At 29.3% G+C, this 17,760-nt stretch overlaps 1 protein-coding gene across 8 annotated transcripts in view; it reads right to left on the bottom strand.

Moving 5' to 3' along the window:
- Positions 1 to 17,760, bottom strand: part of LOC129968732 (NAD kinase-like) — a 123,233-nt gene that overhangs the window by 40,049 nt on the left and 65,424 nt on the right. Inside the window, exon 1 of one of the 8 annotated variants that reach the window (XM_056082923.1) lies at positions 14,018 to 14,041. The exons of 5 other annotated variants lie outside the window; for them this stretch is intronic. In XM_056082923.1, coding sequence (XP_055938898.1) covers positions 14,018 to 14,019 — 2 coding nt within the window. In that variant the 5' untranslated portion in view covers positions 14,020 to 14,041. Of the gene's footprint in view, positions 1 to 3,218; positions 3,342 to 10,575; positions 10,628 to 14,017; positions 14,042 to 17,760 lie in introns of those variants that run through there. 2 more of the 8 variants (XM_056082925.1, XM_056082926.1) reach the window with 2 other exon arrangements.

Genomic DNA, 17,760 nt, shown 5'->3' with positions numbered 1-17,760 from the left:
TATGTGTCATTTTAGTATCGAATTATAGCGTCCTTGATGAGTAGAAACGATAATTCGATAATCGTAGGAAGTACGAATACGAGAATTACTGTAATAAACATAATTAAAAGCATCACTTCAAAGAAATGTTTTATGCATTGGTAAAAACCGAATGTACAGCTGAAAAATGCTCCAAAAAACTCAAGACATGTTCTTCAATTAAACATAACTTTCAAAACACGAACAGGAAATTCGGAATTGGAAATATTATGATTAAAGTTTAAACCGAGACTACATTTTTATTGCAGAATTAAAAATTAACGAAGCGTATGAAACGCTATGGAGAGATTAGATAATTACAAAAAAAAAAAGTTTTTTCAACTAAAATCCCCTAAGATGCATAAAATTCAGATGAGTGACTCGAAAGAAATGACATTCATTACCAGTTAGACGCTACATTCCTCTTCGCTTAAATGATGCCAGTACAGCAGATCCAATGTTCTGCCATGTGCTTCTCGGAAAACGCTTTTGTGCAATTGCACATTCATTTTCCTCCACGCCTTGCGATTTAATGAATAAGGAAGCTCATCAAAGCACTACCTATCTCGGCAGGAATTGAAATAATTGGTATAAAAGATTTGTTTTTTTATTTATTAGTTCAACCCTTCAGTTACATAATCAATTCGTTCAAGAGCCTTCACAAGCGACTGACTTAACTAGCTTATATCAAACATAATCAATCATTAATTTACTCAATAATTCACACAGATTAGATTTAATAATTTATAAATCACGCAATAGATTTATATTTCTTAAATTATGTTGTACAGAAACTATGTTTTCAGAATGTAAAAACCCGTATGCCTAGTTGCAAAACCTATTAAGGAGTTCTAAGGGATTTTTTTTTTTAAATGCAAATGCAAAGTGATTTATACTGAATGAGAAAAAAAGAATAGCATAGTATGAATTCTATAATTAATGTGTTTAACTCAAAGAAATTTATCCATAAACTACAATTATTCAAGTTTTTTCTGGCAGCAGCTAAAATTCTCCCAGTAATGAAATCCCCGCTAATCTATTTTACTCGTGTTCTGTCATAAATATGACAGGAACTGGAATACCGATGGATATTTGTGTCATTCATTATACGGGCACGCATGGAAACAACTATAAAAATAGGGTCAATGTATTCCTAGGTATATTGGATTTACCAAAATAAATTGCAGTATTCATAGGAATACCCATTTAATATGAATCGCCTTACATAAAACGATTCAAAATAAACATTACACATATTTAATTAAAATTGTATTGATCTAAATATGCTTATTTATTTTATGTAAGGGACGTTCGTAGGACAGTTTTGAAGTGCCTGCATAACTTTTTGAAGTATTTGAAAATTTTAAAAAAATGCCATTTGCTACTTTTAAAGCCATGAGGGCAATAGAATATCCTGTCTTCAAACATGCCTCTATTTTTTCCTACCTTATGTCACATAACAATCTTTCTTACAACCGTAATGAATAGGGTAATGAATTCAGCATGATCGATCCCAAATGTGTAGAAGAAATATTATAGATTATGAGTTATCACCAAAATCATTCACCAAGGGCAAAGATTGTGAAGAATGTCGATGGTTTTACAGCTATGTATTTGCAGCATCCTGAAGTAATAACATTATGATATGTCCATTTATCTCCGTTATCAATCCAATTACGTTCAGAAGACCTTTTTTAAATAATAATAACTGAAGCAGTATTCTTCAATTTTTAAATGACATCTATACAAAAACTTGTGCAAAAGAATTTATCATTTAAATATTTTTAAAAATTATTTGAGAGTCTTTAACCATATTAGTAAAGTGGCAATCCGCAAGTGCATTTTTAAAATCTGTTCAAGAAATAAAATTTTATTTAATTATAAATAAAAAAAAGCTATTTATTAATCAGTAAAAGCCTTCATTCCATGCCTTAACACTAGCGACCTCTTTTAAAATCAATCTTTTCTGCATCCACAAAGCATAAGCCTTTCACACTACAAAAGATTATCAACTTTGTTAATCAATTGTAAACAAATGTTCATTTCTTGTTAACACAGCTGACTCATTGGCGCGACCTAACCAACCATGGCTCTCTCGCCATTAACCCAAAAACAACAAAACTCAACCCACAACTGACTGACGGTGGAGACTGATTCTTTCAACTGACTGAAATATTAAGTTTTTGTCGTTTTCATCCAACTGTAAAGCTAAGAGTTCTTGTTTTCCCTCATTAAGGTGTACATACACATTAGAAGATTATTTTTTTTTAAATTTTAACCTTTAAAAATCCAGTTTTTTCACAGTAGGTCATTAATATATGTTTAAACTCATTTCAGTGAGAAAAAACCATATTACACTAATTATTAATTAATTAAATAATATTTAATGAGCTAATTGGAATATTTTTTTTAACATGATATCTCAAATTCTAATTTGTACAGACACACAATTGTAGTTGGAAATTATGCCTGATATGAGTCTTCATGTTGTCTGCCTCAGTCAAGTTATAAAAGAATATAGTTTTTTTTTTTAACAATTTTTTCACCAACGATGAATAGAAAAGGCGAGATTTTTTCTGTCATTTTAACTTTTAAATAGCTATTAAAAATTTATTTCTGTAAATATAACTTTGATTGAGGCACAAAACATCCACTGTTTCATACAGATTAATTTGATATATAAATAATTATATTTGATTAATTTCTTGTTGAGTTATGATTGTTTGAATGAAGCAACATAGTGGAAAAATATCATTCTTCATAAAATGAGTTTAAAAAAAAAAACCGGAACTATAGTTTTTAATGAAAGCACCTCAAGAAAAATAATTATAACTCGAGAAATATTTCGAATATTAACAACATCTTGGTATCGTTTGAAAGCTAAAGGATCAGAGAACATTATTAAGCAATAAAAAATATTCGATATTTTGAGCGATTTTCGAAGTTTTAAGTATGTACATGCACCTTAATAAAAAAAACCCAATAATCACGCCTTTATACATGTAATAGAGCAAGAAGATAAAACTATTTGGGAAAGTAAAAGCACGGATACTATTTCGGTAAAAGAAGTGAATACTAATTGCTACAAAGAATAGAATCAGCTAACCCTTATGTGAAAGAAAAAAAATCATGAATATCACCCAGAAAATATACAACAAATATACACTAACAACACAAAGAAAATGATATTCAAGTCATACCTTTTCTATATCCCAGCAGATCACCAACAAATCAGTCAAACCTCGATTTATAACGGAGTTTCATGAAGTTCATTTCATTCGCTACATTTCCTGATACAAATATTCGCGAAACTTCGTCAGGATCCCGACGTCAAATTAACCGATATTGATGGCACTTTTTCCTTCTCGTTTTGGAAGAAAATATTGCTAAGGCAGCACACAAAAGGCGCCCTGGTGACATAACGTCACTTACGCGTCACCAACACACTGGAGCAACAATGCACTTCAAATGCAACAGGAAACAGCATCAATACCTAAATTAGATATTGAAGCTCGATGAAGAGAAGTGAATGTCAGCGATCGCATGAAATATTTTCGTAAATTTAATATAACAACGGATATGGAAATCCTGAATGAATACTTCATCGAAAAAAGAAAGAAAAAAAAACAGTGATTTTCTATGTTTTATTTCGAAATATTTTTTCTATTATGGACAAATGAAGAAACTATTGAAATTGCTTAATTAGTTATTTTTGGATGATATTCAAATTAATTACTGGTTGGATGCCCTAAGACCTTGAAATTAAAATAGCCATTTCAAAAATAAAACTTCACGGCTCTTTATGTTTGACACGTTTCAATTTAAAAAATTGTGTAGTGATTAATGGATGCAATTTGTGAAGACGCTCTTGCGACATTAGCTCTTGCGCATGAATAACAAATTACTTAGATTCAAAAATGCCATAAAAAGTAACGCGTGATTTTGTGTTAAAAATAAAAATGCACTCGGTTAGAAGGTTAAACCCTTTCAATCATAATTTCAAAATAATTATAGTAATGCTTTTCCTGCACGAACTAATTATTATCATAGAAAAGATAATGAGAAACAAATTTCAGAGTCTTTTAATACAAGGGTGTAAACTAAGATGTACGCATACATGGGAAAAAATATTACACAAATGAATGAAAACAAAAATCAAAGTTTAATAAGTTAATAAACGGTAATGCTAAAAAAAAAATTCAGTTACTGTATGAGTTTATAAAATAAATATTTAATATAATGATTTTTCCAGATTTTGTAATTATATTTTTAGTTCTAAAACGATATTTTATTATTGGCTTAGTCACAACTATAACCACTCGGTAACTGATAATCCTTGCATGAGCAACAGAACCATGCGAATTTAACAAGTATCAACAATAATATACTTCGTCAATAATTTGATTCATTGGATTTACTCCTTCAGAATGTCAATGAAATTTAGTTTAAATTTGAACAGGAATTCTTGACATAATGTAGTATTTAAGAGATGTTCAAAAAATGTTATTTTCACCAAGAAAGGCATTTCCTCATTATTATGCCGAATGTGATGACTTTCTTTAATGAAATTCGGATAGACAAATCTCCTTCTTTCATTTTTATCTCATTCCGATGATGAAACACAATGTTCATAGTTCAATAATACCATAATTACGACCTAATAACTTGCCCTCTGACGGAAACACAGAGCACTTGAACACGAAGTTCTCCATCTCCGAGGACTGCAATTGAATGGGGTAATAAAATAGCAATGAAATTAATTAGCAAGAGACTGGCATGAAAAATAACTTAACTATTCTCAGTAATTATAAAATTTATTAATGATATAGGTGGGCAAAACATAACTTTCACTGAAAGCGAATGTGCTCAATGCTCAGCAGTATCCGTTATTCCAAAGGTCGGCTTTATCAGTAATGCCGGGATATTGACACCAAAGTTTCAAAAACGACGGATAACTGAAAAAAAAGCACTATTTGTTTAAACTGATTTGAATTATGAAACACTGAACGATGATATGTAAAAAATTGAGCATTATTAAAGATGAGATTGGGAGATTTGAATTACTTTTTTTAACTCAATTCACATATTAAAAAATTACCATATTGAAAAATTTTTGAATTAAAAATTCCACTGCAACATTTTTCTCAAATTTTAAACAAATTCTGTCAATATACCCTTTTTATAATAAATTAAATTAAAAATTACATAAAATATAAAATAATAAATTAAAAAAATGTCAAATTAAATTTAAATAATTTTTTAATAATTGTTTTTCTAACTTTTAACATTCATTGTCCTTTTTTTTAAACACATTTTCCTTTTTTTTTCTTGTTTGATTCCATTTTTGATGTTTGAAGCTTAAGACGCATTAATATTGATGAAGAGAAAAAATGCGTAAAATCGATTCTATATTTGCACAGAAGAAAGATTGCGCATGCGCTGAAAGACCGGACAATAGCAAATTCTTGTCTCGACGAGACAAGTACTTGCTACTGTACAGTTTCTGCTCATGCGTGGTCTTACTGGATGGTTGGTAGCTGGCTGAGTGTAAACCCACCTTTCATTTCCGATATAATTGTAAAATGTATTTGCTTTACGTGGCAAGATTTCACTAGATTTCGCATTTGAGTAGAGGAAGTGTTGCTACCTCTACTATTATATGAATCCATTTCCCTTAATCTAATTTTTATTGGTTCAATCAAAAATATATTTAAATGCAATTATAATCTAAATTATCCAATAGTTCATGGTTATTTATCTTTACTAACCTTCGGGATTTGAAAAATCTTTGAATATTGCCCGAAGCCAGAGAAAATAAGTTGCTGTTAATGCTTTATTTTAAAAATTCTTTAAAAGCGTAAGAGAAAGAGAAAATGGCGTAACTTTTTCTAAATAAAAAGAAATTTTCCATTCTTTTTAATGATGATTACAGAAAAAGTTACAAATCACTAAATCACGAAAACATATTTCTTATCTTTCAATTTTTGTTGATTTCACATTAAGGTCATAACAAATTGCTCCTTTTTTGATGAATTCTTTTATTTTATTCCCATAGTGAAAAGAACCTATTTTTACTTTCGTTTTTTATATATTTTATTTTTAGATTAAGCATTTGACAGATTCATTTATACAATTATGCAAACTTTCAAATAAAAAGAAATCCTGGAGTGAGCAATGTCAATTTCCAATCAGATAGCAAAAGTTATGTACTGCGCATGTTATTTGATATTAAAACTGTCTGTTGCCTTACGCTTAATTTTCGCTTAATTTGCTTAATTTGAATATTTTCTGTTATAAAGTTCACATTAGATAGCTGAAGTGAAGACGTGTGAGGAAGAAAAAATATTACAATAGAATTTATTTTCTGATCAGGTCTCACCTCGTTACATAAAAGGAAAATCCTCGGCATGAGTCTGCTCGGTAAGTGTCATTACAAACTCCAATTGCAGAAAAAAAAAATCATCCTTTTTTTATTTTCCCGTATACGAAGTATAGAAAAATATTGTAATACCAAAAAATTCGGACTTCAGATTTGATGAATCTTCACGAAATTTGGTATATTCTCTCATTACAACTTTCAAATCTACCAAAACTACAATTTCTATCAAATCTTGAACAAAATCCTTCAGAGGAAATGTGTATGTCAAACTAAACACAATAACTACAAAATAAAGAGAGCTAAAAGGAGAAAATTCGATACACAGTTTAGCCGTCTATAGATTGTAGACATCTTTCAAATTTTGAGCCAAATCGAACATTGGGCAGGCTGTCTGTCGGTCTATACTTTCAAAAACATGTAAACGCAATAACTTAAAATCGCAATGACTCAAATATATCAAATTTGATTTGTGATTTTGTTACTGCAACTGTAGTTCTGGGCCAAATTTTGGTTTCAAACGGTTTTGAAAAAACGCGCCTAAAGCCCAAATTCGATTTTTGGATATTATTTACCGCATGCGTGGAATTATTCGCCAAGGGTACACGATAGATTCAGTAAAAATGCTAAATTCACGCCAAACTTTAATATTTCGTAACTGTTGTACACCAATTCCCTGCAAGACATTCTCTAGATAACACCTTTATTAAAGAGTATGCAAAACAGTTTTGGGGAGACAACAGCTAGCTATCTAACCATTTCATTAAGAATGATAATATTAAAATACTACTTTAATTCAAACAAGAAATCGTATTAATGAAGCGAATATTATTTATTAAATATTAAATTCACTGTTTTTGATGCTTTTGATTATTATTAAACTTTGAGAATTCTTTACTAATCCCTTTAATGAAAATCTGAAATACTTAAATCATTGCATTTCTGAACAATAAATATGCCGAAAATTTATTTTATCTATTTGTTGAAAAATGTTTTCACACTTTTTCATTTATTATTTTTCTCACACAATTCAGTTTGAAATATAATCATCATCCGCCTTTTCTAACAGTTTTTATACGCATGCGGGACACTACGCAGTCTTCAACAACAAGTTCTTTTCGGCAGCATACAAACAGCTGTTTTTAGCATGGATATGAAACCGTCCCCATACTAATTACTTAATTTTAAAACTTATGTTTTATAGGTCAAATCTTACTGTTTCTAGAAAAAATAAACAAACTTATAAATTCGAAATAAGTTCAAAGTAAATACACGTTTCTGAAAAGTAATACATATTAATCATTCATTTTAATATCTAATTAAAAATAAATTAACTTGTAAGAAAAGTTTTTCAACGCATTAAAAACGGATGAAAATGGGGCACGTATTTCTAACTTTTAGTTATTTTATAATCTATTTAAAATGAAACAAAAATATCATTTTCAACAATATTTCTAACAAGTTTTACTTGTGAATAAAGAATACAATTTTTTTTTCCCTAAAATGTCCAATTCTTTAATGTACAAATTCGTTGTTCAAATGACATTTAATTTACATTTTTTAAAATAATATTCATTCCTAGTTGAAACAATGAAATCAAATTAGAAGTCGGCTTATAAATGAAGTGAAGCATTAAATTTTTTATTTCTGTTTAGAAACGATTATAGCATAAGTATCAGTTCAAGGATAAGAGAAAAAATAATTTTAAAAACATTTTGTTACTCAAATACTTTTTTTTTCTTAGTTTCGTTGTTAAATGAATTATTTGATCATTTAACTGAAAGAAAAATATGATTTGCCGGTGAAAATGTTTAGTTTTTAAGTGGTTTATATATATATATATATATATATAATTTATTTTTCAAAGAAATTCACATCCTTATTTTTGCTAAGAGATTTTTGACAAATACATCAGACGCAATAAGAAATACGAAACACATTTTGGACATTTTGAAATTGATTAATGTCTTAATTTATTTTTAATTCGTGTTTATTATTAAACACTAATCATTACTATTCTTTTGCAGTATGTCGGCATTTCAATGTTCATATTAAATTATGAAATGTGATCATTTTATATGTTTTCATCACTTCGAATATCAAATATAATTTCATTTGAAAGAGAAAGAAATGTCAGTCTTCTTAAAAAGTGTCTAATTAAAATAAAATTTTCAAATCGTTTTTTAAAAATTACATGACGTTAAAAAAAAAACTTTTTAAATATTAATTGTCAATTGTTTGATAAATTAATCGACAAATTTAAGGGTAAAAAATCGATAAACTGCACTACCCTTTTTTTAAATATTTGCAGGTGTTTTAAATTTTTTGAACTAATACATATCTTTATATATAAAATGCTTACGTGGATGCAAAATCAAGCCGAATTTGTTAATCATCGTTAGGCAACATTTCGACCTCGCCCGGGAACATCAACAAGCGGTTTGATAAGATTTCAAGCGAACGCTATTCTTGCATCGGTTTGAAAATTTTTAAACAGAAAATTAAAGGTAAAAAAAATAGACAACATTTTTTACGACGAGTTTATGTCGTGCCGTAACAATTTTAAAACGAAATCGTCGAAAAAGAGAAGACAGATCGAATGAAAATGCTCAAGAATCGTCCATAGGAAGATCCTGTCGAAATGAACTAGATAGGGTAAAACGTTTATGTGTAAAGAGCGAAGTTTCCAAACTGCAGAAACATAGTTATGGAACTTTGTCAGGACTATGTTCTTTTTGCCGAGCACATTACTGGGAAAAAGAAGTAAATTCAAGTGGCAAATATACGAAATGTTGTCATGATAAAAAAAAAATTGTTTTGGAACATCTGTTGAATCCACCGGAAATATTTTCTGATCAGTGATTCAATCGAAGGAAGAAATTGTTGGAAGCATATAAGAGAATGTAATTCTGCTTCAGCGTTTGCTTCCGTGGGAGCTCAAATTAAACCTACCCCTGGAACAGGACCATATTGCTGTAGGATTCCTGTCAGATATACCACATGGTTTCTCCTTTATACAGTGGTCATAACAAACCACTACGGGTTATGGTTAGTTTTATGTGTTTGATTCCAGTGAAGCCACTGAAAAACGCATGGAGAGAAATGAAGGATGTTTGCTCTCTGTGATAGAAAGATTGGAATCTATGCTGAGAGCAATCAATCCGTTCATCGATTGTTACCTAATCGATTGTTATTTAAACGAAAGGTTATTTGTGTTTTCAAAGAACTTTGATGCCGGTGATTTTTGCGAGTGTACTTTTTGCTTTACATTTTTATTTCTTTCATTGTTTTATCATATTTTGGAATAAACTGAATCTGAATATATCTGTTGCTAGACTAAAGTGGTTTAATAGATGGCGAGAGAGTTTGGATCGCGAAACGATCCGAGAAGAACAGCATTAGTAGTTCCTGGGGATTGGTGAGTATAAGCGAGCAGGGGGCCGAGCCCCCTAGTTACTAAATAATTCAATAAGGTGACAGTTATTACGGAAATAATCAAAACTTAATAATGCGAAATTCCATTGTTTATTTTGCAGTTCCAAAAGCAATGGCATGTTGCCATTTTCAAAAGAGATAAATTATTAATTATTTGCAGTTATTTACAAAACTGTACACAATAATAAAAATGAAAAATACTTCACATTTCTACACGCAGTGACATGCTAATCAAAAGAAAGCAACTCTTGTAGTCATTAGAGAATTATGTAATTCATATTATTTAATCGATTAACATTATTTAATCAATAATATTATTAATCGATTATTAGGTAAAAATAATCACAATGTTTCTTCACAGTCGGTTATTAATAACAGATAAAATCACCGACTACAAATAGTTTTTGGACTTGGTAAAGAAAATATTATAATAAATTAATGTGGACTTCTATGTGTCAATAGAGCCCTAGTCTTTTTCTTGCATTTTATTCTCATCATATAAATTAAACAAAAAATCATATACTAGATTAGTTCAAACTGTAACGTTGATGATTGAGAAGTCTGGCTAGAGGAATTTTAGTATAAATAAATCTAATTAAAACACTTATAAAATACACCAAGTCATTACTTAATAAACTATATGTAATGAGATTTAAATAACGTAATGATAAAATATTTATATTTCTAACTTATTGCCTTTTAAAAAGAATTCAATTAGCTAATTACACAATTTATAATGAACTTACCTTACTTACTGCGCATTATCCAATTTTTCATGAGAGTCAAGATACAATATGCTACCTTGAATTTATTCTTGAAGCAATAATTTTAAGGATTTATAACAACACAAGCTGTTATTTCTTTATAGCCATAATTATTAAATTCCAAATAACTTCAGATTGCCATATTCATATTCCAAGCATAACGCTTATCACTATTATGGTTTATTCCATAAATGTGTTTTTCCTTCAATTTAACCAATCAAAAGAACTTGATTTAACGAACAGATGCAATTTCCGATTCAAATATTCTAGAGAATTATCATCGAATAACTAAACACAGCTATTGTCGAATTACAGCAATGAAGAGGCAGGTAAAAAAAAATGGAGTTAAGAAGAACTTTTAGAAATTAGTTTACTCCATAGCATTTTAATCAGTGATTGGTTTTCACAAAATTGATTAGATTTCAATAACACATTTGAAGAGATAAATATTTAAAATTAATTCTCAACATCGTTGCTGAATATATTCAGATAACAAAAAACACTTCCTTGCATTGACAGACTCGGATGAATATTCAATAGTTTTCACTTTCAAATCCTTTTTAAATAGAAACTTTTCGGGATTATCCATAACGTGGATATTCCAGGTAAGACCGGATACACCTGTTTGTGACTCATGAAATATTCAGAAAAGAATATCCGACTTCATTGTGAGAGTTTTTACAATTCTAATTTAAAATTTCAAAAGGTGTTACATGTTGTTTTATGCATTCAATAGAAAAGATACTTTGTTATTAGTTTCCTCAAATATCTTCAAGGAAATAACAGTGAAAAGGTTTCAGGGGAATTTCCAATCGTTTTTGTTCGAATTAATTTTTTTATTTTATTTTTTAGTTGAGGGTGTACAATATTTATCGTAGAAGATAATTAAAATGTAAAACAAATCATTTTGTAGTTAAATTCATTAATACTTCAAAACATATGAAGTCAATTTCGCTAAAATATAAATATTGCTAGAAAATTTTACCACTAAAACAATCGCAACTTTCTCAATAATTCCTTAAATAGATCTGATATCACATCAGAATAATACGCTAAAAAGTTTAACTCGTGAATCAAAACAATAGACTCTAAATACTACATAAAAAAATAAATGCATTGGAAATCTTAGCGTTTCCATCACCGGCTACAGTACAACTTCTCCCATAAGAGGCACGTCCCATCTAGGTAGGAGGTATTTATTTACCCAACACCATTTCTATATCCATCACTGCGGCGAGAACCAATCACCACACCGGAACTTTCTCATCCCCATGTCTGAGGTGCCCCCCGGGAGAAGTATAGAAGTACATATTTCTTCATTTTTTTAATGGGCTTTTCGGACTCGGTCATATCTGAAACATGGAGATTCGTTGAAACAATGTTATGTCGAATTATTTTGTGTTTACAATACTTTCTTTTTGCATACCTCGTTTACCAAAAAGTTTTTTTTTTTTTTTTCAATTTAACATTGACTTCTTGACTGATTCAAACCAGATTTTACTATACTTTATTGCAAAACCATCTTTTATCAAATTCTTGCATTATTCATTTATCAAACATCGATTCTGTCATCATTCTTTCGATCCGACCGATCAGTGACGTTGAAAAATTTTAGAAGTATTGAAACTGTAATGCACATAATCGCTCGCTCTGGAAGTAAACAATGGCTCGGCGGTCGGCTGATTATCGCTTGGGTAAATAGCACCTGCGGAACGAATATCTCGGATCAGCATGCAATTAAAGCATGAGCGCTCCAGTAGAAAAACATGAGACGAGCTATTGATAAAATCGTACTCTGCGCATAAGAAACGCGTCAATCAAGAATAGGCTCCAAATAGAATTAATTTGAAGGAAAATATTGCAAAAAGTTGATAGGCAATGTCATGAGGCGAATTATAGAAACCTTTGTAAGAAAAAGGAATACCTTCAGCAATTTTTATGAATTTATTTTGTTTATTAACTACTGTGTTTTTATCTTACTTTCGTTTAAAATGTTTCATTTAAAGCTCATTTCATTCAAGACTTAAATAAAATAAAATTAATCGCAAATTTAAGGGAATAAAATCAAATGGGTTTAGACGGAAGAGTATTATTTCATAATTTTGAATAACAATTTAAAATATATGTTATTCTTTAATATAAATTTCAACATGAAGAAAAACAGACAATATTTTTAAAAAATTGAAAACACTTCCATTTACAGTGCATACTTGTATTTGTACTTGCAATACATACTTCTATTTGTACTATCAAAATTTGCAATAAATATCGTTATTTATTACAAATTATCTATTATTTAATTGTATAACACAGTCAAAACAATGGAATATATAGCAGAATAAAAAAGCGGAATATATGCACAACATAGTCGGAAAAAAAACGGAATATATGTACAACACAGTAAAAAAAAAAACGGAATATATGTACAACACAGTAAAAAAAAAAACGGAATATATGTACAACACAGTAAAAAAAAAAAAACGGAATATATGTACAACACAGTAAAAAAAAACGGAATATATGTACAACACAGTAAAAAAAAACGGAATATATGTACAACACAGTAAAAAAAACGGAATATATGTACAACACAATAAAAAAAAAACGAAATATAACACAGTAAAAAAAAAAAAAAAAAAAAAAAAAACGGAATGTACACGTCGAAACAATATTCTTGTCATCAACAGATTTCGCCCAATATTTGACAAGGAATCATCAGATTTAATGAAAAGCCAAATTTTGATATATGGTTACGCGCCAAACACACGCCAAAAAACACACGCGAAATTTGGTATACGGTTACTTTTTCTTTTAAGGGTCCTGTTCGCATACACCCGATTATTCATAAACACAATAATAAAATAAGTATTATTTCAACTGTCATTAGATCTTTTATTGATTATAGCCCCTTCTTTTCTGAGAAATTTGAAAGTGAAAACAGATGATTAAGGGTGGGATTAGAAATAAAATCCATAAAATTTATGCAAAATTTAAAATCTCATAGAATTGATTTCACGTAATCAAAATTATTCCAAAATGGTGCGAATTATAATTATAAAATTTTAAGTTTAAAAAAAAGTATATAGTTGTCTAAAATCTATCCTATTGCTCATAGATTTCCGCTATTTTACTTAATTTATGCTTATCAAATTTCTATTTGAAAGATCATTTCTTTGATTTAAAAGGTCATTTCTTTGATTTAAAAGGTCATTTCTTTGATTTAAAAGGTCATTTTGATTTTTGTTCTTTTCTTCCATCAAAACAAAACCTTATTAAACATTTGATGCTTCGGTCACAATTAGTATGACAGAACTAGTGTATCTAATAATTATTTCTGAAAAGAAAAAAAATGCTCTAATGGTAGTTAATAATCATGTAAATATTTTATAAGACTGAACAATAAAAATAAGAAATTTCAACTTACATACAGCCCCCTTACTTCAGAAAACACGATTAATAAAGTGTCCGCCGCCTCTATCTAATGAAATTAAGCAGGAAATTATCTAAGGCATCAGCCTTTTAAAATTGAGCATTTGTCAGCACGGATGCCTATCCATCACGAGCGACAGACGACATGCTTACGCAGAGAGAATAAAACCTATTTTAATTTACTGCTCTGACGTTTCCTCAAACGACTGGAAACGAAAGCCCTTCTACTGAAGTAAGAATACCTGCATAATGACGAAGTACGAAAACTTAAACCGTTAGGAGCCAATCGTTTTATTTCTAACTCTTCCTCGAGGCTGCATAATACATTAAATTATCTCTCCAAAATTGAAATAACCGCTGAAATATCAGTTTTAAATGAGAGGTTATTCTTTAGCAAGTAAACTTTATATTTGTAAGAGTTAGTATATATAAGAACCAGCAGTTGCGGTCACCCCGAAATTTTCTCGCATTCGTCCTCTTGCCACATAAAATCATGGACTTTGGGTAAAGCTATAAATGCCTTGCATCGCAATAGCTATGAATAATCATGAAATATAGATCTTTGACATGAATATAACGTTTTTATTGAAGTTTAAAGATATTCGTTTTGAATATCTTTTTGCTGATCGATTGAAGCTAAATTTTGACACGGCATTACAATTGTAATTAAAAGATAATATATCACTTTGATTTCAGTCAATCCGTTTATGTGTTATTGCTTTCACAAGCATGCGAAAGTAGAAATAGGCAGCACTCTCCCCTTTCATAAATTTGGTTCAAAATCTGATAAGAATCTATGTTTTAGATGCTCAGTATGTGAAACAAATTTTATCTGTTTAGCTCTTTATGTTTTGGAGTATTCGCGTATCATTCGTCATCGAACAGCTAGACAGACTGACTTCCTATGAATGGATTCCGTGAAAAAATTGATATAACTCTACACATTTAGTCGTCATTCCAAATACCAAATTTCAGCCACCTAGTTCAAAGGGTTTTTGAGTTATCGTGTTCACATACAAATGTAACGCCAGAAATGTGTTTTTCGACACAGCGAGATATGAAACGCGAAGATCCGTTAAAATGTTGAAATTATTTTACGATTTCAATACTTCCTGTATTCTTCTTAAAAGAGAAAGTGAAAAAAAATCGATAATTTTATTATCGCTAAAATTTATTTCGCTACAATTAAATTAGTTTTATGCACAAAATGAAACGGACAATTTATGGAATTAAAAAATATTTATCCTATTTCTTATGAAAATATTTTTTTTATGAAATTCAAAAAGAAAAAGCAGCTTAAGCAAAAATTATAATTGATACTATATTACAGATATTTACTTTCCAAGACAAGGCTTCATATTTTTCAAGATATCAGCAAGTTTTCAGTTTTGTGTCATTAAAATTCATAGCGCTATTTAATTAGATTATTCGACAATTAAAGAGCTTAACAAGATTGGTCTTAAGTATACTACATTTTTTTCTTTTCAGCTCAAAGCGTTAATGAATTATTGTGTTCACAGACAGGCATAATGCCAAAAATGCGTTTTTCGGTCTCAAGGAGACCAGCAACGTCAAGATTCGTCAAAATTTCAAGTTCGAATTCTTTGACAATTGCAGTACTTTATACTTAGCATGCAAGAAAGTAAAAAAGGGGCAATGTTCATTATAGAACAGTCAAAAAATTTGATTCCCAACGCATTTGTTTACTAATAGCAAATCTAATATCTGTGGTAATGCGATGCGATAATCTTCATACTCATAATCACAAAGATAAATTAATTTCGAACAAAAATGAGACCAAAATGAGCATTACATTTAAGTACAGTTGAATAATTATAGTGAACTTACGTTTATTTTAATATACTAAAAATAAAAAAATAAAATGATTACCTAATATTCTGTAACATGAAAATTTAAATAATATACGGCATTTTTCATTATAACTATCATCTTAAAATTATATTTCTAAGCAGAAATATATAAAATTAGGCTTAACAAATGCTACCAATCAAAAATGAAAGCAAATTTTATGAAACCGTTTCAAAAGTAAATATTTCTTGAATCAAAACTATTAAAAGAGAGATGCACTGTATTTAAAGCGCGCTAATGCTACCACATTTCAAACCAAAAGATCATATTCAAATTAGAAAAAATAAATTAAATGGAATAAAAACAAAGAAAATGAAAAATCTGGCCTGAAGATTTTATCAAGAGTCTCTCTGAGGCACGAATTCAAACTAGGGATTTTCGGGTTTAACAGATGCATAACGTTAGTAAATACTGTAATACAAAACTTCCTACGAATGCGATGAAAAGAATTTTTTTTTCCATATGTGCCAAACAAATTTTGAAATTGTAACAAAGAAATTAAAAAGAAAAGAAAGAAAATTTATTTATCTGAAGGAAAAAAATTAAAGAAACAAAGTAGAAAGAATTTAACAAAGAAATTAAGGAAGTGGTTTTTTTTTAATCACAAGAGCTCCCATTAGCGATATTTTAAAAAGCAAATGCGTATTGTACAATTTTGTAATCAATAAAACACTCCCTATTTTATGAGATAAAAATTGAAAAATCAGTTTATAAAAGTACAAATGCTGCCAATTTCCATCTCTTATTATTATCCAAATTCAGTTACTTTCGATCAAAAGAAATCAGATTCATTTTTAGATACATCAGCAAATTTTGTATTTGTGTAATATTTTAAATCAATTGTAAATGCATTTGCATCGATTTTTCCATGAATTAGTGGAGATTTCTTTTTCTGTTCTATGCAATTCCCGAGCCTAGGCCCCTAGCAAATAGTTTCTGTTTTCTATTTTTCGTACATTTCATTTAAAGAAGATTTATATGAGAATAATTATTGTTCTTCTTTCTTTTAACTCCTTTCTTACAACAAATCGTCATCTGACCTCGGTTCAAAATGACGAGGTCCATCGCAAAATAGCTTCAGTGTTGTTTTAAATGGGACGTTAATATAACTAAACTTGCAACAAAACCAAAAGAAACATTATCTCATTTACGCTTTATTAAGCAGTAAAAGTCGCGCCACTTTATATTAAGTGCATCAATGAAAAAACTTGGAATTTGAAGTTGGAACAAACTTGGAAGCGCATTATCGTTATCATGCTTTGGGTTTGAAAAATAATATGCAAGACTTTCTATTATATAAAAAAAATGATATAAACATTACGTTTTATTCGCTTTGTGATTGGTAGATAACGAATCGCCTGACTCATGACATTTGAAATTTGTTTTGCCAGTACTATTTGAAATATTTAATGAAAATTTTTGTTACGTCATTATGCATTTTATAACGCTCTTGCCGTTGAAATGGTGACAAAAAAGGGAAAGTAAAGCTTTAATTAACTTTAAAGTAACAGCCAATGAGTTCAAAACAATATTATTTGTTAATTCTACTTTTAGTCGCATCGTGTGTGGTATGTGCGAATAGTTTTCCGGTTTGTTTACCTTTTTGGAGAAACGGAAATTTTTTTTTCTCTAGGCTAGTTATCATCTAAGTATCTAAGCAAAACACGTGTTAACTTTACATTGTTTTGTTTTTTAAAAGTAACGGAGCGTTTAGTGATACCAGATGAATAACAAATACGAAGAAAGACATAACGGTTTAAAGTTTTTATTTAATTCGTTTAATTTTTTTTTTAATTTCATGTTTTAATACTTTATTTCTGCTGAAAAAAATTGTGATGAGACTTTTTCTGAATTTTAATTGTTGCTAAT

Source organism: Argiope bruennichi, chromosome 5 (genome assembly GCF_947563725.1).
Source record: "Argiope bruennichi chromosome 5, qqArgBrue1.1, whole genome shotgun sequence".
Classification (NCBI taxonomy): Eukaryota; Metazoa; Arthropoda; class Arachnida; order Araneae; family Araneidae; genus Argiope; species Argiope bruennichi.
The sequence above is the reverse complement of the archived record's forward strand: the minus strand, read 5'-3'. Positions and strand labels throughout refer to the sequence as shown.